This window comes from Thalassophryne amazonica, chromosome 6 (genome assembly GCF_902500255.1).
Source record: "Thalassophryne amazonica chromosome 6, fThaAma1.1, whole genome shotgun sequence".
Taxonomy (NCBI): Eukaryota; Metazoa; Chordata; class Actinopteri; order Batrachoidiformes; family Batrachoididae; genus Thalassophryne; species Thalassophryne amazonica.
In genome coordinates, this window is record NC_047108.1 from 19,641,486 (window position 1) to 19,668,257 (window position 26,772).

At 42.3% G+C, this 26,772-nt stretch overlaps 1 protein-coding gene across 1 annotated transcript in view; it reads right to left on the bottom strand.

Moving 5' to 3' along the window:
- The window catches only part of bcap31 (B cell receptor associated protein 31), a 61,665-nt gene that overhangs the window by 2,590 nt on the left and 32,303 nt on the right, over positions 1 to 26,772 (bottom strand). The window contains exon 6 of the mRNA XM_034171871.1: positions 4,948 to 5,080. Within this exon, the coding sequence (XP_034027762.1) occupies positions 4,948 to 5,080 (133 nt within the window). The remainder of the gene's footprint in view (positions 1 to 4,947; positions 5,081 to 26,772) is intronic.

Consider the following 26,772-nt stretch of genomic DNA (forward strand, 5'->3'; position numbering starts at 1 on the left):
TATATATACACATATATATATATATATATATATATATATATATAATATATATATATATATATATATATATATATATATATAACTATATATATATATACACATATATATATACATATGGGAAGGAGTGGTCCCGCCCCCTCATCGGATTTTCATTGTCTGGAAATGGTGGAATGAAAGGAACTTTTTTTTCCCATCAGAATTTTTTCAGAAGCTGTTAGAGACTGGCACCTGGAAACCATTCGAAAAATGTATCTGACTTTCGGTGAAAATTTTACGGGCTTCACAGAGAATAAGGTCTTAGTACAGCTTTAAGGATCCCTTTAAAGATGCTCGGTGCGCCGCGCTCCAAGCTGCGACGATGTGGCACAAGCCAGACCATTTCTAAACGGATGGCTCTGTGGATATGAGACCGTCATGTGCTCTTTCTCTGGTTATCACAAGAGCTGGACATCAGCCATTTTCCGGCAGATTTCACTTTTAACAAGAGATTTTGTCATGGAAAGCCGCACGGAGGCTTCGCACGTCACGACCGATTCGCTTTTGGAAGCGACACAAAGGAACACCTCCCTTTTGGCGTGTCAAAGGACAAGTTTGGACATGTCCAGCTCTCCACAATTTCACTGACACTTACTGGACTGGTAAGCACTGAAAGCCGAGCTAGACATGTCCAAACTTGTCCTCTGACATGCCTAAACAGAGGTGTTCCTTTGTCTCGCTTCCAAAGCGAATCGGATCACCATGCGGCTCCACCGCGCCGCTCCTCTTTCCATGACAAAAACTCCTGTAACAGTGGAATGTGCCATTCATTTCTAAACTGGACGCTGTCTTGATCCAGTATGTTGTCTGACTAGCACAGGAATTGTGAAAAGACGTGGACATCAGCACTTTTTCAGCACATTAAGACAGACGTGCGGAGGAGTTCCGCGCATCGCGGTGGAGCCGCATGGCGCAAAGCAACGCCATGATGAAGCCTTCCACGACATGTTGGGGCATGTCCAGCTCATGCACAATCACAATCGGATAATCACACGACTAAAAAGCAACCGGAATCCATCTGAAAGCCATCTCAAAGCCGTCCTGTGAAAACAACACCGAGGTGGTTTTGTCCCGCGTAATGAACGGCTCCGTGGCGCGTCCCTCCGCTTTTCTTTCCATGAAAACAACTCCTGTAACAGTGGAATGTGCCGAAAAAGTGCTGATGTCCACGACTTCTGCCTTTCTGTGAAAGTCAGACGAGGTCCCGGATCAACAAAGCCTTCATGTTAGAAATGATCTGGTTGTTTCAGCGGTGTCTGAGCATGTCGATCGGCGCTGGGAGCGCGCTGCACTCTCAGCAGTTGTGGGCCGTCCTTAAGCGGCAGTAACACTCCTTAATCTGTATAATCCCCATAAAATCGTCCCTGAAAGCCATATTAATTTTCCGAACGGTGTCCACCTGGAGGTCTCTCACAGTTTCTGGAAAAAAATTGATGCAGCAAAGCTCCAAATCATTCAGACATTTATTCGCAATAAAAAAACGACGAGAGGGGTGGACCAGTGCTCACACAAAGCCTGCTCACAGGCGAATGACGCAACCGACTGGCGTGAAAAAACACGCATGCGCACAAAGGTTCAAGCTTGGCTGATGCAATCACACGTGATTCAAATCCATATGGTTTTTGAAAAAAATAAAACGGTTGGATACTTTTCTAACAGACCATATATATATATATATATATATATATATATATGCGCCACATTCCAGTTATCCAGATGTCAGTTCCATTCATAATTGTCCTTCAGGTGCACCACACTCCTTTTAATAAAGCCAAAGAGGAGCTCAAACCAATATAGTCCAAAAAAGGATGCCATGTTCTGTAAAACTGGTCTCCATTATCATGTATAATATTGGTGAGGTATTCCAAAGTGAGAGCAAAAACTGTTTTACTCCAGCCACAAACTGAAGGAGACTTGTCACTAACCCATTGCAAAATAATATTTTTCCTCACTGCAAACATTAAAATATTATAGTCTTTTATCAGTTACTGTTTTCATATATTTGCTTGGCAGCCCCAGAATCACAGACCTGGGGTTAACGAGGTGCCATGTAATCTGTGTCAAATTTTAAAATTGTACTGCTCTTATCCAGGTACAAATTAAAATCTTTGTCAAATACCAAATAGTATCCCATATTTCTTCATCTATAGTCACAGATAGCTCCCTCTCCCACACACCTCTAAACCCCCGTGTGTCAGTAGTGGTTAAGCTGTTAAGTACTCGATAAAATTCTTAGGAAACCATGAATAGCCTGGGGGGAAAGCCGGATTATTTATTATTGGAGTAAACATACAGGTGATATTCGCTCTTCCCTCCAGATGACGCACAAGTCACCAGGCTTACAGGATTTGTACAATGGGCTTTAATTTCCTTAAACTTGTCAAAAAACACTAAGTAGCTGAGACTGCAGTGTGACAATGCTGCCTCAATATCCATCCAAATTGAAGTTCTCCCCTTAACCCAATCATTCATAAACCTTAAATGGACACACAGTTGGTATATTTTAATTTTACGCAGACCCAAACCGCCCTTTGATCTTGGTAAATACAGTACTGTCATCTTCAACCTGGGTCTACGCTTATTCCAAATGAAAGAACTGAGCAAATCATTTATATCCTTCAACACCCTTTTTGGAGAATAAAACAGGGATCATTTGAATAGGATACAATAACCTGGGCAGCACATTCATTTTAAGCAGGGCTATACGAACTAGCCAAGAGAATGGCAAAGACATTCAACGTTCCAAGTCCTGTTTAATTAAAAAAATAAAAGGTACAAAATTAGCTCTATATAATTGGTAAAAACCTGGTGTAATAAAATTCCCCAAATGCGCAAACCCATTAGGAGACCATTTAAAAGGGAAGGAAGGATCTATAGTTGGTATTGTTGAAAGAGAACCAAGGGGCATAGCCTCTGATTTGGCCAAAATAATCTTAGAACCATAAAAATCTACTAAATCCGTCAATCACATCAATAAGACCTGGAATAGATGTTTCAGGGTTGGTCAGGAGAATTAGAACATCATCTGCATACAATGTTATTTTATGACACAGCTGTCCAATCTCTAAACTGGGTATTGCAGGTGTTGCCCTTATAGCCTCAGCAAGTGGCTCTATAGCTAAAGCAAATAAAAGAGGTGACAGAGGACAACTCTGCATCACACCTCTGTGAGTGTTAAAGTAGTCAGACCAGACTCTGTTAGTCAAAAATGCTACTTGTGGTGTAGTATATATAATTCTAACCCACTGTTCAAAATTCTCCCCCTACCCAAATTTACCCAGTGTGTACAATAAGAATGATTACTCAATTCGATCAAATGCTTTCTCTGCATCAAGGGAAAGCACCAGACCACAACTAGAATTTTGTTTAAATACTTGAATAGCATTTAACAGTCATCTGATGTTATCAACTGAGTTCCGGCCCTTGATAAAACCTGTCTGGTCTTCCTTCACCAATGTTGGTGAATGAGTCTCCAAACAAAAGGCTAAGATTTTAGACAGCAGCTTCCTATCTACATTTACAAGGGCTACAGGCCTATAAGATGAGCAAAATTCAGGACACTTCCCTTTTTTCAAAATTTAAAATATACTCCCTCAATGTCTTTGGGAATTCGCCTACAGCAAAACATTGATTGAACATATCCCACAAAGGTCCTACCAGAATATTTTGAAACTGTTTATAAAATTCAGAAGAGAAACCATCAGGCCCTGGCGATTTTCCATTTTGTAATGTGTTAACAGCTCTGATCACTTCAGTTTTTGTTACTGGAGCATTAAAGGCAAACTTCTGCTCTTCTGACAAAGTTGGTAAGTTAAATTGAGTGAAAAAGTTATCCATTAATTGCTCCCTGTCTAACACTTGTTCCAAAAAGTACCATTTTTTATAAAAATTCTAAAACAGTCGTTTCAGTCTATTTTCATAAACCTTATGGCCTTCTACATCAGATGCAACTTCAAAAGTTTCAGATTCTGCACGCTTCTTAACAAAATAGGGCAGACATTTTCCTGCTTTGTCTCCATGTTCATAAAACCTCTGTCCAGTATACTTAATTTTCTTCTCTGTATCCCTAGTAAGAAGGCAATTTAAAGTCGACCAAAGTGGAGTAATTTCCTGCCACAGTTATGGTGAAGAAGAAAGAATATATGCTTTTTCCACATCTGTTGGCTCACTCTCTACAAGTTTTTGATTCTCCCCTCTTTGACGCTTCTTTGTTGCAGAATATGAAATAATTGGCCCTCTTGCATAAGCCTTACCTGTTTCCCCTAAAATAGAGGCTTTGCTAGCTAAGGGAGTACTGATTTTCAGAATTATTTTAAATTCAGTAGAAAAGTAAGATATAAATTTCTCATCTTAACAGCGCCACCCTGACTTCGCACAGCCTCACCCTGAGCTCGCAGTTTCAATCATTCAGCTTAAACTGCAGTAGGAAGCCCTCTACAGTTATTCAGTCATTTGCAGGAACACCTGTTTGTTTGACACTGTGATCTTCTGATGGGTGAATGTAAAAATAAGAGAAGATGATCCTTTAATAGTTACAGGACGGGGAAATGTATGATGTTACAGAAGCAGAGGGACGGATGGTTCCGGGTGCTTTACTCAGATGGATTAAACAAACAGGACAAACAGGGGAGGTGATGGTCCAGTGGTTAAGGTGTTGGGCTTGAGACCAGAAGATCCTGGGTTCAAATCCCCGCCTGACTGGAAAATCACTAAGGGCCCTTGGGCAAGGTCTTTAATCCCCTATTGCTCCCGGTGTGTAGTGAGCGCCTTGTATGGCAGCACCCTGACATCGGGGTGAATGTGAGGCATAATTGTAAAGCGCTTTGAGCGTTTGATGCAGATGGAAAAGCACTACATAAATGCAGTTCATTTACCATTTAGGACTCATTTTGTTGTCAGTCTCATTCTTACCTTTCTTTGTGGTGTCCAGCTCCTCCTTCATGGTCTTCACCTCCTCCTTCAGAATTTTGTTCTCCTCCTGTGGTCCTGGTCTGGCTGGGCTCTTTCCGGCTTCTGGAACATCAATTCCAGCATCACGTAGTTTCTGTCGATACAACAGAATGTGTTAAAGTGTGACAGTTCAGTGAATCAGTGAAACTCGTGTCTGTTCAAAGAAGGGGGGGGGACACAGAACCCTTCACCAGGTGAATAAAATACTGCAGTAAGAGTGAAACTGGAGATTTCTAGTTGACAGAACAAAGCAACAGTAAAAACAAACATGACCATATTTGATCAAAGTGTTTACTTTTGTGGTTTAGGGGGAAACGGCACCCCCTGCATGTCACCTACAGTACAGAGGAGTGCTGTGCTGTGGCTGAAGCAGGCGCTCGGAGCTCCCTCGCGTTCCCACCTGTAGATGACGGCTCAGAGCGGAGTCGTTTGAATGGGTGTGTAGTCTCTGCCGATGCTTCCTGTTCGCGGATCACTTGAGCTGAATTTGGCTTCATTTTCACACCAGTTGACCCAACCCGGGGAAAGACCAACAGGTGTTCATACCAAACATCTCATCTCACAGTAATAACCTCAGACTGACATGTCAGCTGCTTCTACACATGCACATTACAGCCACGCGGCCTGTGATTGGCTGGCAGAGGTCTGTTCAGGTCCTACATGGACATGGTGCAGTTCTGGTGCTGCTGTAAAATGTCAATACACCCAGAGGTCTAAAAATGACCTGAAATCACAACTGATCAACTTTACCGCTAATTAATAATGTTGATGGAATTGAATGGTCTATAAAATGTCACAGAAGTCCAACTAGAACAGCAGTCCAGAGATCCAGAACACAGGAACCAAGTCAGGAGGAGGAGAATCAGATTCCTGCTCAAAATGTTTGAGTCATAATTTCCATAGTTTACTTATTTTAAACTCTACAAGCACATCTTCATCGTTTCAACATCTGACATTGTCATACATGAGCTTTTGAAGAGGGCGGAAGGTAGCTTTGAACGAGTGTGATACGTGTGCACGCCGACGTCCGCGAGATGTCTGTAAATCACTCCAGAGGTGGTATCAGGTTACAAAAGCAGCGTTTTCAGATTTAGAAGTGTTTATTGATGGTGACCTTTTGACCTCTTACTATAGGTAAAAGTTAGCCATCTTTGAACTTGTCCAAGGTCTGTGTCTCAAAAATGTTCCCTGTGAATTTGAAAACCCTGGCAGTAATCGGACTGGACTCATGCCGAACACAGACAGACGGACAGGTGCAAAGCCTTCACAATACCTGATGGCCATTATCTTGATGGCCTCGGGTAAAAATTGTGTCACCATCCATTTACTTTTGGATATGACTAACGATGTGTGGAAATGTGCTTGTTTGAGGGCTGGGTCAGGCCTAGAGTCTAGACCCGACTTGTGTTGTGATTTGGGGCTGTAAAAATATAACTTAATTTAACCAACTATGTGTTATATGTATAAATAAAAAGAACTGAACTGAATGGAAACATGACAGACGGCCAGACCAGTTTCACCTAAAATATTACTAGTAGTTATCTAAACCAGTGGTTTTCAAAGTGTGAGCCCATCCCCAGGGGGTGCCACAGTTCTTCAGGGGGGTGCAAGGAATGGGTACAGAGAACCAGTTCTTTTTGAGAATTGTTAAGAAATTATTCAATCCACCGATATCAATAGTCTTTTTGCTTAACGATTCCCTTATCGGTCCATCAGAGCAGCCGTTGTTTTTGAGTACGTTTGTCATGAAAATGGTAATTTCTCTATGTTGATTGCAGACCCTGCAGCAGGTCTGTAATCAACTGCTTCTTCAGCGCAGCTCCGCTTTGAAGGTTGAACCAACAAAGCAGTGCTCCGACCCACTGCTTCGTTGGTTCTTTGATTCACTGCTTTTCAGATGCAGCAAGTCTGCTTCTTAACCCCCTCAGAGCCATTTAAAAATGTCAATCGTGAGTCACTTGTGTGGATTAAAGTCACGAACTGGGACTCCTGTCTTGCTGCGAGCAATAAATGAGACTCATCCCCGTTCCGCTTGTACCACTCCAAATACTGCGCCGCTCTCTGCCGAGTCAAGTTAGAGTCAGTTCGGAATTAATAACTTCAAAACGAATCACTGTTTTAAATCAAATGTTGGAACACAGACAAACTACGACAGACAATTTTGTTTATGTCCAGAGATCAAGGATCCAGTGACCAATTTCATATTTATTTAAGACTCAATGAAATGTTGTTGACATAGAAAACCTGTAAAGCCAACTTTTAGTATACAGAAAATTCACAAGAGGTACTGATATGGGAATTGGATTGATAAGAGAATCAATAATGGCATCAATATCAGTAAACAATACCCATCCCTATGTTAAAATGTGTGTGTTATGCCAAAGACATTTAAAAACACAGAGATGTGTAAATGTTTAAAAAAAAGTTTAAAATATGACAAAAGGTAAAAATACGAGGGTAGGCTGAAAAGTTCTAAGGCTCACCATGAAGGAGTAATGCATTAACTGCATCATAGTGAGCCTTAGAACTTTTCATCCAACCCTCGTAGAAGAATAGAAAGTTCTTTAAAATGTTTACAAAGGCTGTAAAATGTGTAAATGCATAGACTGTTCCTTAAAAACACACAAATACTTTTATAATGTGTAAAAGAATAAAAACACACGAAAATGTTGTAATTGTGTGTATGTGTCGGGGGGGGGGGGGGGGGGCAGCTATTCATTTGTTCTTTGAGGGGGAGCTCACTCTCCCACACTTTGAAAAGCCCTGCTCTAGACCATAATTCTGTAATAATTCTGGTGACAGGGCGATTGATGGGCTTGTTTCCAAAGCAAAAAGTTCCTGGTTGAAGAACATTCTCCATGTAATGTTGAGTTGCGCCAGGAAGGACTTCCAGCATAAAATCCTTGTTTGTATTTCTTCAAAACTGATGTAAATAAAGTCCAGGACATTTTCAGTGACTTAGAAATGTTTATGTATCCATACCGACTTGTCTGAAGAAAACTGGCAATAATAAAGAATTATTAATTGAGTGCGAGATCTGTACGGGGAAATATCAGACTGAGGTTTAAGTAAGGGCTGAGAATATGGAAATATCAGAAGTCTGATATACTCGTACTGAACGAGCAAGCAAGGTTAATAATTTCTATCGCGGGTTATTTTTAGAACGCAACTCCCTTTCACGGCCTCGCAGTTTCGCGGATTTTTTAGTGTAATTTTGCATGCTGCTGCTTCTTTTTTTTTTTTCTTTTTTTTTTTTTTTTTTTTTAACAGCGCATTGTGTTCTGCGTCCTTCACCGCGATTGCTGTCACTGTCTCCGATACACTTACCGAGCCCGCAGACTCAGTAAACGCCGTAGCGGGCCACTCACACCGCCCCCCTGTCTGCTGTGCCAAGTTGCATCCAACTCCAGCCACAGGTCCAGAGACTACGCTCGCTGTTTTGATGCGCAGCGCCCGCTGCATGGTCTCGGTAACTGCAGCCGCAGAGCTCCGTGGCCATGACTTAGATTCTTTGCGGGTCCCACATCCGTTATCCCCGGAGGCAGTGAGCGAAGGGAGAGCACGCGCATTATGTTCTACATGCATTTATCATTTATATGTTGAAGGCCTCACGGTGTATGGTTTTTTTCAGGGTGTATAAAGCCATATTCATTGGTGAACAACTTGATAAGTGATATTATCACTTTACCGGGGCGTTGCTGGGCCGGTATCACAGATTTACGTCGACGGTATCTGGCTATACCCGCCCGCTGTGCGTAAACAAATGACGTCATAGAGCGCACGCAGCCCAAGAACTGTCTGCAGAGGGAGGGAAAAAAAAAAAAAACTGTCCGCAGAGGAAAAGATAAAAAGGCGAAAAGTGTGCTTTGGTCCCAATATGGATATTCCGGATGATTTTCTCATGGATAGTACGACAATGAACAGCAGCTAAAGCAGCCAGCTTGATGAAGACCAAAACCAAAGTATTCACATCATTTGGAAAAGAATCAGCATGATGGAACATGTGACACACAGACATACACTATAAAAGTTTTACATACTGCCTTGAATGCAACATGAGCACACACCCGCTTATAGCCTACTTCACTTTTGCAGCCCATCACATAGCTGCTGATGGAGCCAGCTGGAGGAATAAAAGTTAGCATAGAGAGAATATCTGGGCTCTTTGTTCTAGATGATTGCATGTAATCTGGTCAAAGACTCCAGCGCTGCTAGATGACTCTTTGTATCAGTGCAGGATCTTTTTCCAATACAACATCTAAACTTTGAAGTCCGTTTCCTGTCCAATTCTTTTTGAGATCACTCGCTACATAAAAGAACCTAACAGGACGTTAACAAGTTCAACACGGCGGGGGGTGGTTGCTACGTCCCATTATGGGCTTTTCCACAACTCCAAAAGTTGAGCGATCACCATCTTGGATTTGTATGAAAAAGCAGCAGTAGAATGAGTCTCTCATCATCCTGCTGAGAGAAGCTTTTTTCCAGCTACTTTTCAGAGTGACGCCGAGCCAAGGGAGGACTGATGACTTGATGGGTATTGATTGAACCATGACAGCGCGCAGAGCCGCACGGAGGAGCGGGAGTTCAGGCCTCATCCCTGGGCAGACGGAGGAAGGCAGTCGGGATGATGGAGCAGACCCCCTCAATCCGAAATTCCTCACCTATAGATACAGTAGTGTTCAGAATAATAGTAGTGCTATGTGACTAAAAAGATTAATCCAGGTTTTGAGTATATTTCTTATTGTTACATGGGAAACAAGGTACCAGTAGATTCTCACAAATCCAACAAGACCAAGCATTCATGATACGCACACTCATAAGGCTATGAAATTGGGCTATTAGTAAAAAAAAAAAAAAGTAGAAATGGAGGAGTTCACAATAATAGTAGTGTGGCATTCAGTCAATGAGTTCATCAATTTTGTGGAACAAACCGGTGTGAATCAGGTGTCCCCTATTTAAGGATGAAGCCATCACCTGTTGAACATGCTTTTCTCTTTGAAAGCCTGAGGAAAATGGGACATTCAAGACATTGTTCAGAAGAACAGCGTAGTTTGATTAAAAGGTTGATTGGAGAGGGGAAAACTTATACGCAGGTGAAAAAAATTATAGGCTGTTCATCTACAATGATCTACAATGCTTTAAAATGGACAAAAAAAAAAAAAAGACGTGAAAGAAAATGGAAAACAACCATCAAAATGGATAGAAGAATAACCAGAATGGCAAAGGCTCACCCATTGATCAGCTCCAGGATGATCAAAGACAGTCTGGAGTTACCTGTTGTGACAGTTAGAAGACATCTCTGTGAAGCTAATTTATTTGCAAGAATCCCCCGCAAAGTCCCTCTGTTAAATAAAAGACGTGCAGAAGAGGTTACAATTTGCCAAAGAACACATCAACTTCTTTTTGGGTTCAAGGGCCGCAGACAGTTTGTGAGATGACCCCCAAACTCTGAATTCAAGCCACAGTTCACAGTGAAAACAGTGAAGCATGGTGGTGCAAGCATCATGATATGGGCATGTTTCTCCTACTATGATGTTGGGCTTATATATCGCATACCAGGTATCATGGATCAGTTTGGTTATTTCAAAATACTTGAAGAGGTCATGTTGCCTTATGCTGAAGAGGACATGCCCTTGAAATGGGTGTTTCAACAAGACAATAACCCCAAGCACACTAGTAAACGAACAAAATCTTGGTTCCAAACCAACAAAATTAATGCCTCACAGATGTGAAGAAATCATGAAAAACTGTGGTTATACAACTAAATACTAGTTTAGTGATTCACAGGATTGCTAAAAAAGCAGTTTGAACGTAATAGTTTTGAGTTTGTAGCGTCAACAGCAGATGCTACTATTATTGTGAACACCCCCTTTTCTACTATTTTTTTTTTTTTTTTTTTTTTACTAATAGCCCAAATTCATAGCCTTAAGAGTGTGCATATCATGAATGCTTTGTCTTGTTGGATTTGTGAGAATCTACTGGTACCTTGTTTCCCATGTAACAATAAGAAATATACTCAAAACCTGGATTAATCTTTTTAGTTACATAGCACTACTATTATTCTGAACACTACTGTACATACAAACACAGTTTAGTCTTAGTTCTGCAGCTTACGCGATGTGAGAATAATCTAAAAATAAAACGTGATGTTACTGCACTGCTGAAGGTTTAATGCTTGGCTAATATTAGCTCAGCCTTTTAGCACAGTTGAGGTTTAATTTGGAAATGGTCTATTTTTAATTTTAACAAATAAAGCTACAGCTTTTTTTTGTTACCTCTGAGACCCCAAAAGCTTAACTTTAAATAACTTAGATTTTTTTCGAGCACTTGGTATCACGTCAAAAACGCGAAGCATTTCATTGAAAATAATGCTTTTTAGACGGATTCGCAATGCTTCTAATGCCGTCAACGCTTCCCGTGTCAAAGGCCTTTTACAGTTGAGAATAAAGCATTTTTTATTCAATTACACATTTCAAATATTATGAATGAAAGAATCTCTAAATAGGTAGCTGTTATTTGAGAGATTTCATATACTTATTAATTTCATAAATTTACTAAAGCATAAATTGAGCATTTTTATTTTGGGGAATCTTGGCAAAATTACTGTAATTTTAGTAATAAGAGTTGTTAGAAAAGCAGACTCTCGTGCCTTGGATGCTTACATTATTTTACTTTGCACACACGCAGATACAAGAATTTACAAAAAACAAAAACTACCAAGGTCAAAATTATTAGCCCCTGATGCTCGTGGCTCTTGAAAGATTTCTCAGGACATGCAATTTTCTGATGATTAAGGCGACCCATTCAGTAAATATATTAAGCAAGACAATTGTATCAATTGTTTTTCTTAAGTCTAAACTGACATCTTTTGATGTTTTCTCTGTGACAGCTCAAAGCCTGGCTGAAGTTTTTATGCTGTGTGTACACTGGAAGAGGAACTTGATTTTGCAACCTTTGACCCTTACAAAGTTAAATTACATCATTGTGCAACAGTGCTTCAACAAAAAGGTCCGTTGTTTTGGGGGCTAATAATTTTGACCCCAGTTGTTTGTGGTTTTGTGAAATAATTTTGTTTCTGTGTAAAATAATGTAAGCATCCAAAATAAAACTCACTCACCACTCATCTTCAACGGCTTATCCGAGATTGGCTCACGGGAGCAACAGCCCCAGTAGGGGACCCCAGACTTCCCTTTCCCATGTCACATTGACCACCCCTGACTGGGGGACCCGAGGCGTTCCCAGGCTAGTGTGGAGATAATCTTTCCACCTAGTCCTGAGTCTTCCCCAGGCTCTCCTCCCAGATGGATGTGCCTGGAACACCTCCCGAGGAAGGTGCCCAGGAGGCAACCTTACCAGATGCCCGAACCACCTCAGCTGGCTCCTTTCAACGCGAAGGAGGAGCGACTCTACTCCGAGCACCCCATGGATGACCGAACTTCTCACCCTATCCCTAAGACAATAGCCACCCTCCTAAGGAAGCCCATTTCAGCCACTTGTACCTGCGATCGAGTTCTTTCGGTCATGACCCAACCCTCATGACCATAGGTGAGTGTAAGAATGAAGACTGACCAGTAGATTGAGAGCTTCACCTTTTGGCTCAGCTCCCTTTTCACAACAGTACAGCAGATGCAACAGTGCCCCTGCTGCGCCGATTCTCCGGCCAATCTCACGCACCATTGTCCACTCACTCGTGAACAAGACCCTGAGGTACTAGAACTCCTTCACTTGGGGAAAAACTGTATTCCCTACCCGGAGTAGGCAATCCATTGGTTTCCTGCTGAGAACCACGGCCTCAGATTTAGAGGTGCTGATCCGCATCCCAGCCGCTTCACACTCGGCTGTGAACCGATTTAGTGAGTGTTAGAGGTCTCAGGCTAATGAAGCCAACAGAACCACATCATCTGCAAAAAGCAGAGATGAGACCCTGAGCCCACCAAACTGGAAACCCTCCTCCCCCAACGATGCCTTGTTATCCTGTCCATGAATATCACAAACAGGATTGGTGACAAGGTGCAACCCTACCAGAAACGAGTCCGACTTACTGCCGAGCACCTAAACACAGCTCTCACTTTGTGAGTACAGAGATTGAATGGCCCTGAGAAGGGACCCCCTCACTCCATACTCCCGCAGCACCTCCCACCGTATCTCCCAGGGTACCTGATCATACGCCTTCTCCAAGTCCACAAAACACATGTACAACCCCAATTCCAATGAAGTCGGGACATTAAAAAGTAAAAGGAGACCAGGTGAGGGAAGCCACCAGAACAGCCAGACGGCCCTGGAGGACTCAGAGGTTTAGAGAACGTCTGTCTGGTGCTTCATGGTACAAAGGAGCTCGAGTCTACCATGTGCCTTCTTGCAAACTGGAACCTAGATTTGAACCCTCAGTTGGTATCCATCAGTGTTTGTTCTGGTGTATAACCCCAATTCCAATGAAGTTGGGACATTGTGAAAAATGTAAATAAAAACAGAATACAATGATTTGCACATCCTCTTCAACCTATATTCAATTGAATACACCACAATGACAAGATATTTAATGTTCAAACTGATAAACTTTGTTTTTATGCAAATATTTGCTCATTTTGAAATGGATGCCTGCAACACATTTCTAAAAAGCTGGGACAGTGGTATGTTTACCACTGTGTTACATCATTTTTCCTTCAAACAACACTGAATAAGCATTTGGGAACTGAGGACACTAATTGTTGAAGCTTTGTAGGTGGAATTCTTTCCCATTCTTGCTTGAAGTACGACTTCAGTTGTTCAACAGTTCTCTTCATAATGCGCCATACATTTTCAATGGGTGACAGGTCTGGACTGCAAGCAAGCCAGTCTAGTACCCGCACTGAGCTCAGGCCCAGAGAAGGCAGCGGTGTTTCTGGATGTTGTTGATGTATGGCTTTCGCTTTGCATAGAGTTTTAACTTGCACTTGTAGATGTAGCAACGAAATGTGTTAACTGACAATGGTTTTCTGAAGTGTCCCTGAGCCCACGTGGTAAGATCCTTTACACAACGATGTCGGTTTTTAATGCAGTGCCTGAAGAATAGAAGGTCACGGACATTCAATGTTGGTTTTCGGCCTTGCCGCTTACGTGTAGAAAGTTCTCCAGATTCTCTGAATTTTCTGATTATATTATGGACTGTAGATGATGGAATCCCTAAATTCCTTACAACTGAACATTGAGAAACATTGTTCTTAAACTGTTGGACTTTTTTTTTTCCCCCACGCAGTTGTTCACAAAATGGTGATCCTCGCCCCATCTTTGCTTATGAACGGCTGAGCCTTTTGGGGATGCTCCTTTTATACCCAATCATGACACTCGCAATTAGTGTCCTCAGTTCCGAAATGCTTATTGACTGCTGTTAGAAGGAAATGTGACGTAACACAGTGGTAAACATACCACTGTCCCAGCTTTTTTGAAACGTGTTGCAGGTATCCATTTCAAAATGAGCAAATATTTGCACAAAACAACGTTTTTCAGTTTGAACATTGAATAGCTGGTCATTGTGGTGTATTCAATTGAATATAGGTTGAAGAGGATTTGCAAATCATTGTATTCTATTTACATTTCACACAACGTCCCAACTTAATTGGAATTGGGGTTGTAGACTGGATGGGCATACTCCCAGGCACCATCCAGGATCCTAGTGAGAGTGAAGAGCTGGCTGGTTCCTCCATGACCAGGACAGAACCCGCATTGTTCTTCAATCAGAGGTTCAACTTTTGGCTGAACCCTCCTTTCTAGCACCCTGGAGTAGACTTTACCAGGGAGGCTGAGTAGTGTGATCTCCCTGTAACTGGCACACACTCTCTGGGGTCCCCTTTTGTTTAAATATGGGGACCACTACCCCAGTTTGCCACTCCTTAGGCACTGTCCCAAACCTCAACGCAATATTGAAGAGACGTCTCATCCAAGACAGTCTCTCCACACCCAGAGCCTTCAGCATTGCTGGACAGATCTCATCAACCCCCGGGGTCTTGTCACTGTGGAGTTGTTTGACTCCCTCAGTGACTTCTACCAGGGAAATTGATGAAAATCCTCCATCGGCTTCCAGCTCTGCCCCTACTATAGAGGGTGCTCTGGTCTGATGCAGGAGTTCCTCAAAGAGTTCCTTCCAGTGCCAGATTACATCCTCAGTTGAGGTCAACAGAGTCCCAGCCTTACTCTAGACAGCTTGGATGGTTCCCCGTTTTCTCCTCCTGAGGTGCCTCACGGTCCCCCAGAAGCACCTTGGTGCCGACCGAAAGTTCTTCTCCATGGTTTCTCTGAACTCCTCCCACACTCGCTGCTTTGCCTCCCCCACAGCAGAGGCTGCTGCCCTTCAGGCCTGTCGGTACCTTGCAACTGCATCCGGAGTCCTCCAAGATAACATATCCCAGAAGGACTCCTTCCTCAGTCGGACGGCTTCCCTGACCACTGTGTCCAACACGGTGTTCGAGGGTTGCCGCCCCTTGAGGCACCTAAGGCCTTCATGCCACAGCTCCACGCTGTAGCTTCAGCAATGGAAGCTTTGAACATTTCCCATTCTGGTTCAATGTCCCCATCCTCCACAGGGATGCTAAAAAAGCTCTGCCGTAGGTGTGAGTTGAAGATGTGTTGGACAGTGGGCTCCTCCAATAGTTCCTAGTTCACCAACACTACCCATTTGGACTTACTAGGTCTGTCCAAAGTCCTCTCCCATCTTCTGATCCAGCTCACCACCAGATGGTGATCAATTGACAGCTCTGCCCCTCTCTTCACTTCGAGTGTCCAGAACATGCAGCCTCAGATCAGATATGATCACAAAATCGATCACTGATCTTCAGCCTAGGGTGCTCTGGTACCATGTACACTTATGAGCATACTTATGTTCGAACATGGTGTTCATTATGGACAGTCCATGACTAGCACAGAAATCCAATAACAAACAACTATTCGGGTTTAGATCTGGGAGGCCGTTCCTCTCATTCACACCTTTTCAGGTGTCTCTGTCATTGCCTACGTGTGTGTTGAAGTCCCCCAGCAGAAGAATGGAGTCCCCCAGCAGAGCCCCATACAGGATTCCATTCAGGGACTCCAAGAAGGCTGAATACTCCAAACTGCTGTTCGGTGCATACGCACAAACAACAGTCAGAGGTTTCATCCCCGCCACCCGAAGGCGCAACACACTCGCCTGATGCCTCACACCCTGGGCAACTCCAGAGAAGAATAAGGTCCAACCCCTATCAAGGAGAGTGGTTCCGGAGCCGAGCATGTGTGTGGAAGCGAGGCACACCAGATCTAACCGATATCGCTCCACTTCCCACACAAGCCAAAAAATAATTCTGTCCTCATCTGTATGATGTTCTAAAATGAAAGTTAAAAAACAGCCAAATCACCAGTAGAGACTGAGTGACTGGTACTGGAATTCCAGAGAGTGTCCACACTCTGGTCATTCAGTGGTTGAACTTTTGCCCTCAAGGAGACATTACAGGTGTCTGAAGACAAGGACCAGCAGATGCAGGAACAGCTTCTTTCCAAAAGCGATGACAGCATTAAATGAAGCTACACTTTCTGATTAAGCAGATTATCCTGATGCAAAGAACCTTATCTACATTATTTTACACTATTTATTTACCTGCTACAGTGAGATTGTGTGTGTTGTGTTATTATGTTTTACGGTTTGCAGGAGTGATGTGCAATGGGTGCAGCGAATGAAGTGGTAGATATATTTATGAGGGTGAGGGTGTGTTTGCAATGAAATCCATTTTTATGGATCAGAAGTTTCAGTTAAATATATCATATAGCAGACAAACACTGATATTTGAGAAGTGAAATGAAGTTTATAGTATTTACAGAAAGTGTGCAATAATTATTTCAACAAAATTGGGCAGGAGCATAAATTTGAGCACCCTTGTCATCTTATTGATTTGAATACATTTAGCACTAATTATTGGAACACAAAATGGGTTTGGTAAGCTCAGTGACCCTTGACCTCCTTACACAGGTGAATTCAGTCATGAAAAAGGGTACTTAAGGTGGCCATTTACAAATGTTTCCCTCTTTGCATCTCTTCTAATGAGTGGCAACACGGGAGCCTCTAAAGAACTCTCAAATGACCTGAAAACAAAGATTATTCAACATCATGGTTTAGGGGAAGGATACAAAAATCTATTTCACAGATTTCAGCTGTCAGTTTCCACTGTGAGGAACATAGTGAGGAAATGGAGGACCACAGGCACAGTACTAGTTAAGTGGCAGGCCAAGAAAAATCTCAGATAAGCTGAAGCGAAGGACGGTGCGAACAGTCATAGTCAACCCACAGACCTGCTCCAAAGACCTACAACATGATCTTGCTGCAGATAGTACCTTTGTGCATCGTTCAACTATACAGTGCACCTTGCACAAACAGATGCTGTATGATGCTGTAATGCAAAGGAAGTCTTTTCTCTGGGCAATGGAAAGGGCTATATAAATAAACTTTGACATTGATTCATGACATGGTTCAAAGTGGACAAAACATAAAAAAAATAAAATAAAAAAAACACCTGAACATGGATCAAAGTGGACAAAACACATCCTAACGTTGACTTCAACTGTAGACGTGACCATATCACCCCAGTCCTCTACGCTCTGCATTGGCTTCCAGTTCTGGCTAGAACTGATTTTACAATTCTTATGTTTGTTTTTAAAGCTCTGACTCTTTTGGCCACACCATACTTAGCCAAGCTGCTGACACATTGGGACCAAACCAGAGCTTTGAGATCTTCTAACCAGTGTGCACTAGAGGTTCCGATGTCCAGATACTGCCAATGGGGAGACAGAGCTTTCTCTGTGGCCGCACCCAGACTGTAGAACAAGCCACCCCCCCCACCCCGAGATCCGCACCACAACTGACCTGGGTCTTTTTAAATCTAAATTAAAAACCTTCCTTTTTAGAATGGCTTTTGCACAACCAGCAGCACTCTGACATTTTATTTGGTTCTTATCTGTAAATATTTTGGATGTATATTTTTATTGATGTGTCTGTTTTAAATTTGTTTATTGTCTTAAGTTATTCCTTGTTTTTATCTGACTGTGAAGCACTTTGGTCACCCTGTGGGCAGTGAAAAGGACTATATAAATAAACTTTGATTTATGACGTCGTTCAAACATAAACATGGACAAAACATAAAAAAACACCCTAATGTGGATCAAACTGGACAAAACATAAAAAAATAAAATAAAAAAATAAACACCCTAATGTGGGTCAAAGTGGACAAAACATTTAAAAACACCCTAATGTGGTTCAGATATAAAACGCTGTCTGGGGTCATATTTCCAGCAGCAAGACTTTGTTGGACGTCTCATCACTTTCTGCCAAAGCTGGTCAATGACTTAAGTTCCTGAGATACAACACTGTACAGACACCTGATCCTCCATTTGAACTTTAGCCCACAGGAAGATGCTTTAGTAAATTAAATAAATAAAATTGAGTGCATATGACTGGGAAGTGATTCAGAAACAGTGCATCCAAAACTAATTTTATGACAAAAACAAAAGTAGAGCGTAAACTCTCTGCTTGAATTATTGACTGCTGACATGGAGCAACTGGACATTCCTGGAATGAGCAGGAGAGCAAAACCCGGAATGATGGAAGTAGACAGAGAGGAGAATCTGTGTTCAAACTAATTTTAGCTCTCGTCTCTTCATGATTCAGTCTGACTGAATGAAACAAACGTGTGACCTTCAGCCACAAAATGAGTTTCAGCTACTTGATAATCTGAAGCTGAATGAATATTAAAGGGTCGACTGATACAAAACTGCCTCATCAATCGGTACAGAACTTTAGTCACTTCAGTCACAGCTTTAGTATCTGCGTGGAGGACTCGCCACCCTGGTCTAAAATCGAGCACCAGCTTGTTCCAACAAGCTCAGCTTTCTCTTCCTGAATAACTGATTTGAGTCAGTCAGTCCACTGCAAGTTGATTAAACTGACTGACTCCACATTACGTTACCACCACAACAAGGCAGCGTTAGTGGAGCCCCGTGATTGAGCTCACGCCTCTGGAAATGGAAACCCTCACGAGAGTGGACAGCGAGTACGAGCATATTTTTAGGGGGTGGGCAAAAAGCAACACAGCTGCACAAGAGCAAGAAGTGGTGTGTGTGTGTGTGTGTGAGAGAGAGAGAGAGAGAGAGAGAGAGAGAGAGAGAGAGAGAGAGAGAGGAGAGAGAGAGAGAGAGAGAGAGGAGAGAGAGAGAGAGAGAGAGAGAGAGAGAGAGAGAAAAGCAAACAAAAAAAAATCTGCTAAGAGTCGAAGCGCACATTTATTATTAATACAGGTGAAAACTGTTGGAATGAACTTGGTAAGTGGAGGGCTCAAAAAGACTGGCTATGCGTCATTTGAGCCATTTTGGCAAACAGCAGTAAATCTAATTACAGTGTAACACTAACAGCGTTACAATCATATCAGAAGAACTCTTACAGCATGAAACTTTCAGGGTTAGTTCTTAATGACATAAGCTTTAATTTAAGAAGTGTAAGTGTTCTCAGTTTGACCTCTGGGGTTAGCTCGAGGTCACTGACCTCTGGGATATGAAACTTCTAGGCACAAATTTAGAAACAGGTGTATCTTAGGAGTTGAGTCAGGGAGGGCACCCGGCGTAAAACTTGTGCCAATTCAACATGCAAATCCACCTCAGATTTGCTGCGGCAACCCCAAGTGAAAACAAGGGAGCAGCTGAAGGGTCTTACTGTATCCAGAAAGTATTCACAGCACTTCACCTTTTTCCACATTTTGTTATGTTACAGCCTTATTCCAAAATGGATGAAATTCATTTTTCCCCTGAAAATTAAATACACAATACCCCATAATAACAATCAGTCCATGGGCCAGTCATCAATTTTGACCTAATTGGTACTACTTAAGGGGACTAAACAACACAATCCAGCCTCAGTGTACCACAGCCTACACAAAAATGTATGATGGTCATCCCAGGGTGGAAGCTATAGCTAGGTTAGGGGTCAGTGAAGGGTTACACAGGGACCAAAATTTAAAATGTTCCAGTCATGTTGAAAAATATCCCACATTATTTGTCTAATCATAATTCTAAAAAAGGTACAGTTTGGACTAGCTATGACTGAATGTTCTGGAGTTATGGGGGAAAAACAGCAAGAATGGTGACAAAGGTCAGTTTCAGTTTGTACAGGGGTCAAAAGTTAAAGTTGCTCCAATTTCAGTAAAGGATTATTATTGGCTAAATAAAAGGATTACTAAACTGAACAGTTCTGACAGTATTGAATATTTGGTCTCCAAAGTAAAGGTCAAACAAGGTCGATGTCCACTGGATGCTATATAACAGCTGAGTGAATCCTTGTCATCTGATTGGTGCTTTGTATGTCATGTGTCATGGACAGGATTGTCTCGATGCACAAATCTGGGGAAGGGTACAGAAAAATTTCTGTACCCTTCCCCATTTGTATATTTGCTTGGGACTTCGGTGAGGGTAGATACATCTCCTCCTCTTTCCTCTCCTTCTGTGTTTGTCTCTATCTCTGCCCCAACCTTCAAAAGTCCCAACTTCTCCAGACTGTGTATTCTTCAAACTATATTTGGAATCACCATGGAATTGATCAGCTGGTCTCTCAATGCTATTGACACCACTTTTTCAACAAGGAATCAAGGCTGGGGACCCTGCGTGCAGAGATGGAACGTATCCTGTGGGCTATGTTCTCGACACCTGGGAGAAGTGGCACATCGCGTGCTTGGCACCACTCTCCATGGAAGACATCAAGGATTTATTCTTATTTGCCTTTATGGTAGGAGGTCTTTTGCTACTTGGATTATGCGCTGCCCTGACCTACCGGAAAATTGGCAAGACAGCTGCTACCAAAACCACAACCCCACATCTGTCAGTCATGATTAAAGAGGTGGGCAATGCGGTACAATCTCAGACTGTGTTAACTTTTGAACTTAAACGCAAGTTGGAAACTATCACGGAGCAATTGTCTACCCTGCAAAGGAATTGATGTTGGACCAATGAATATTCACAAGTGGATCTGGGCGGTTAAAGAGAGGCCGTATTAGAATTCTGTGTTTCTCTGCCTAACTCAAACATGGCAGCCTTATCAGCTATAAAAGGTCAAAATGCCCTTTGGAGGCAAGGTCCACCCCCAGGGTCCCAATGAGCACAGTGGCCTCCATCATCTGTAAATGGAAGAAGTTCAGATCCACCAGGACTTTCTAGAGCTCTTTCCTCCAGAAGGATTTCAATGGCCTTGGTGAAGTATTTGGCTCCCTCTTCATCTGTACCCCCCACAGACTGATATGAACTCCTCTGCACATGACGCACACCGCCCCCACCCCTACCCCTCCATTGTGTTTCTGTCCGCACCCCCACCCCACCCCAGCCTTCACTCTGCCACTCCTTCCCCCTCTGGGAGGCCACATGGCACAGCTGCAACAACTTCCCACCTCCACCCCCAAAGCTTGGTTGCGCGGCATAAAGCTGCTGCAACCCACACTCACATTGCCTCAATTCAGACAACAGACTGATTCAAAGTTTAGCGTACATAAACAATCAGATGTATATGTGCGGTTGTTTAATTCTGATGTGTGTCTTTATTGCGTTCAACTAGTAATAATTGTGGATTAATTGCTGTATTTTTGCCTGAGGTAATTGGGTGTGATATGAATTGCCCTTTTAGGGATCAATAAAGTTGTTTGAATCTTTGCAGTTCTGCTTTTTTGAAGGTCCCAATGAGCACAGTTGCCTCCATCATCTGTAAATGGAAGAAGTTCGGATCCACCAGGACTCTTCCTAGAGCTGGCCACCCATCTAAACTGAGCGATAGGGGGAGAAGGACCTTAGTCAAGGAGGTGACCAAGAACCCAATGGTCACTCTGTCAGAGCTCCAGCATTCCTCTGTGGAGAGAGCAGAACCTTACAGAAGGACAGCCATCACTACAGCAATCCACCAAGAGTGGCCAGACGGAAGCCACTCCTTAGTAAAAGGCACATGGCAGTCCACCTGGAGTTTGCCAAAAGGCACCCGAAGGACTCTTAGACCAGGAGAAACAAAATTCTCTGCTCTGATGAGACAAAGATTGAACTCTTTGGTGTCATGTTTGGAGGAAACCAGGCACCATCCCTACAGTGAAGCATGGTGGTGGCAGCATCATGCTGTGGAGATGTTTTTCAGCAGCAGGAACTGGGAGACTAGTCAGGATTGAGGGAAAGATGAATGCAGCAATGTACAGAGACATCCTGGATGAAAACCTGCTCCAGAGCACTCTTGACCTCAGACTGGGGCGACAGTTCATCTTTCAGCAGGACAATGACCCTAAGCACACAGCCAAGATATCAAAGGAGTGGCTTCAGGACAACTCTGTGAATGTCCTTGAGTGGCCCAGCCAGAGCCCAGACCTGAATCAGATTGAACATCTCTGGAGAGACCTCAAAATGGCTGTGCACCGATGCTCCCCATCCAACCTGATGGAGCTTGAGAGGTGCTGCAAAGAGGAATGGGCACAGCTGCTCAAAGATGGGTGCACCAAGCTTGTGGCATCATATTCAATAAGATTTCAGGCTGTAATTGTTGCCAAAGGTGCATCAACAATATTGAGCAAAGACTGTGAATACTTATCTACATGTGATTTCTTACTTTTTTATTTTTAATAAATTTGTAAAAAAAAAAAATTTAAAAATTATTTTCATGTCATTATGGGGCATTGCGAGTACAATTTTGAAAGAAAAATGAATTTTAGAATAAGGCTGTAACATAGGCTAAAATGTGGATAAACTAAAGCCCTGTGAATACTTTCCGGATGCTCTGTCAACTAAATATGTATTTCCATGTTTCTGAACATGAGAAACTCATAATACTGATACCACTCAGAGGTCAACATTGTGGAGAACAATCAATGTCACTTGAAAAGATTCCACATTTTGGCAAATTTAAATACACAATTCACAGCTCTTTGGATTTTAATAAACAATTCTATGTAAATGTGGACATGACATAAATGTTGGCCAACCTGAACTCATCAGAAACTCTCAAGTTCAGCTCCAGTGAGAAACTCCCAATGCAACCTAAATAGTGTTGAGCACGTGTAACATAATGAGCATTGTAAAATCATTATAGTACAGTGGAATTTGTTGTAAAGGCCTTGAGCCTGAGGTTACAACAATGTAAGCCTACAACTTGTGTCATCAGAATGCTTAGTCACTGCAGTGACCACAGTGCACCAGTTCACAGCAGCCTGTGACGACTCGGCAAGTGTTGTCCAGAGTGGCTGCCATCTGTGTCAATCCATCCCCAGTCTGAAGGGCTGGGCAAATGTGGTTTAGGAACCAAGGCAAGGTTCCACATGTTAGCCTGGTACATTGCTCTTTTCATGTGTTGTCTCAGAGCATCTTGTGGAGGGGGGGTACTTTCCAGTGATCTTGCCCTCTGGGTGAAATGACATTTCCTTGCCTCATTGACATTTGAGCATGAACTTGTTCTGTCATAGATCAGCATGACAAAATGTTCCAGCTGAGACAAGGAAAGATCACTCAACTCTTGTGGCATCTGAAACATTTCATGAAAAGCCTCTGTAACCTTCGGACATTCACTCCATGTATGCCGGGACACAGTATGAAGAAGCTGCATCACAGCCATCAAAAGAATGAAATTGTCGTCACAAGATGACTGTCAATCTTCCTTGGTCTGGGGTTCCATGCAAGATCTCGCCTCTCTTGGAGGATGAGAACAACCCCAAGAACACCGTCCCAACTGTGAAGCACGGGGGTGGAAACGTCATACTCTGGGGGTGCACCGTATGACTGCAACGTATTGAAGGGAGGACGGATGGGGTCATGTATCGTGAGATTTTGTCACACAACCCCCATCCCTCAGTAAGAGCACTGAGGATGGGTCGTGGCTAGGTCGTCCACCATGACAATGACCCCAAACACACAGCCAGGGCAACTAAGGAGGGGCTCTAAGAAGTATTTCAAGGACCTGGAGTGGCCTGGCCAGTCTCCAGACCTGAACCCAATAGAAAATCTTTGGAGGGAGCTGAAACTCCAAACCTGAAAGATCTAGAGAAGATCTGTATGGAGGAGTCCCTGCTGAAGGGTGCAAACTTGGTCAAGAACTACAGGAAACATCTGACCTGTGAAACTGCAAACAAAGGGCTTTTTTTCCTATTGCAGCAAATAACTATTTACTGCAATAAAATGCAAATTAATTATTTTAAAATCATACAATGTGATTTTCTGATTTTGTCTCCCACAGTTGAAGTAAACCTGCGATAGAAATTACAGATCTCTACATTCTTTATAGGTGGGAAAATACTTATTTGCCTCACTGTAAGTATTCACACTCTTTCGTAAAATACTTTGCTGATGCTCCTTTGGCAGCAATAACAGCCCCAAGTCTTTGTGAATATGATGCCACAAGCTTGGTGCACCTATCTTTGGGCAGTTTGACCCATTCATCTTTGCAGCACCTCTCAAGCTGATTTTCAATTCATGTCAAAAAGGAGTAGTAAAGGAAGGAAAAACGATAACGTCCATGTGGTCAGATCTGCCTCACTACATGTATCGTACATGTGTATGAACTATATCCAGCCTATCAAACAAGCATTTGTCCCCGACCTCGAGGCAGTAAAGAAAAGGTGGCGTGATAAATGAAGCCATGCCTTATGTGGATTTATAATTTTGATAAAGGCAAGTATCTATGACACTGCAGGTCTTTTGGATCTAGTTAATTTTTCTGCACATCTACAATTGGCTGGAAATTTGTTGAAGCAGCAGCATAAAATAAGTAATTCAAGATTTGTCATGTTTTTTTTTTTAAATCTATTCTAAGACCCACACCATGCCAATTTAATTTAAATATGATACACACTTCATAATTCATTATTTTGTTATATTTCATGACATTTGTTACATATTAGTCATAAATAATGTTTAGAACATTAAAAACAAATATTGGATGGATACAGTGTTTGTGATCAGACACTTTATCACTGAGACAGAGTACATGTAAACTCTTTCATTCGTTTTGGTTTTTTTCTTTAATTGGATTACAGCTCTGGTCATTCCCGTTGGATTAATACTCTGCAGCATCTTATTCTGTGACTAGTCACGTGACGATTCTCTGCAGATGTGCTGCTCCAGACAGCTTTTAATATTTCGTCCGTTTTTAAGTTTGATTTTTGTGAAATTACAGCATGTCAAAACATCATTCTGTACAGACTAAAAATCAAATGCAGCGATGCGGCGAAAATTCCATCCGTGAAATCTGACATTAATTCATACATAGTGTAATTAATAATAAGTAATGCAATAAGTGGTGTTGTCTTCTTAAACACAAATGTGGTTCGGTACTCTTTGGCTTTTAGGGCTCTAGTTTGGAAGAAAAGTAAAGATAACCAATTTGATTTATTCTTCCAGATTTCCTGGACTGAGGGGTTCAGGCTGGCTTGCTGTTCTGTTGTCCACTCTAGTGGACTTTACAGATCTATGCTCAAACACAGCAGGTTGACTCCGCCTCCTGCAGAAAGGAGACAGAGGTTTTTTGTTTGTTTTAGATTTCTGAATGTGTGGGGCGCTCCTCCTGAGACGCATGCATTTGTGCACTGTGGGAGCGACGTGATACATTTTATATATTGCTTCCAGCCTTGTTGATTTTGCATCAGGACGGTGTCAGCTCCAACCCTTAAACTGGTTATATTGATTTTGCATCATCACGGTGTCAGCTCCAACCCTTAAACTGGTTATACGTGTCAAAACATTTGTAGTTTTAAAGTCCTGCGAAGTATCAGTGAAAATAATAAATAATTCACGATGTCCACGTCCGTAACACGAGGCCGTAAATGCTCACTCTCCCACCACACAAATGATGGCATTTCGTACGGATCTTCACCAACAATTAATTTCATCTTCATCTTGTATTGCGACCGTGCTTCACTACTTAATCCATCTATACATCTCACAGCTGTCCCACTAAGTTTTGCGATGCTTTTGTGAACGTTCGCCATCAGAGGGAGCAGAACGTGCATTTCTGTGATCTTGTTTACTTGGCTCAGAGACAGGCGAACATCTGGGTCACTCACATAATGCTGATGTCAGTGAAACACTGCTGGTGACCTACGTGGACACAGCAGACCGTCTCCACAGAACCAAATCACAGGGCTGCACGTCCTTGCTTGGCTAAATACAACATATTTCTCTGGTCCAAACATTTTCAGCTACATTTTAATGTACAATGGAGTGGCAAAACTCTGCAAACAAATATTTCTCCATGTCCTAATTTCTTTAGAACAGAACGTGCAGAACGGAAATGGAAGAAAGATCAACTTCAAGTATCACTGGGGATTTTAAGACATTCACTTACGAATTATCAAGATGCTGTTAAGACTGCAAAATCCGAGTATATGGCAAATATTGTGTCTACAAATCTTCACAAATCCCAGGTTCTTTTTAATGTTTTGAACAAAATTGTTAACCCTATTGATTCAACTGGTGCTGTTCCCTCTATTTCTTTGTGTGACAAATTTTGTCAATTTTTCAGTGACAAAATCTCACTCATTCGCTCCTCTTTGCCAAATTTCATCACTGACCCCTGCATCATTCCAGAGTGCACAGCTGTTTTTAGTCAATTTGAGCCTATTTCTCTGTGTGACCTCGTATCTAAAACTGTTCAAAGTTTAAGGCCTTCAGACTGTGCACTGGATTTCCTTCCTGCTAAGCTTTTGAAAGAAATCCTTGATTCAGTTGGCCCTTGTATTTTACAGTTGATTAATGCCTCTTTGACTTCAGGTGTCATTCCTCGTTCCTTTAAACAGG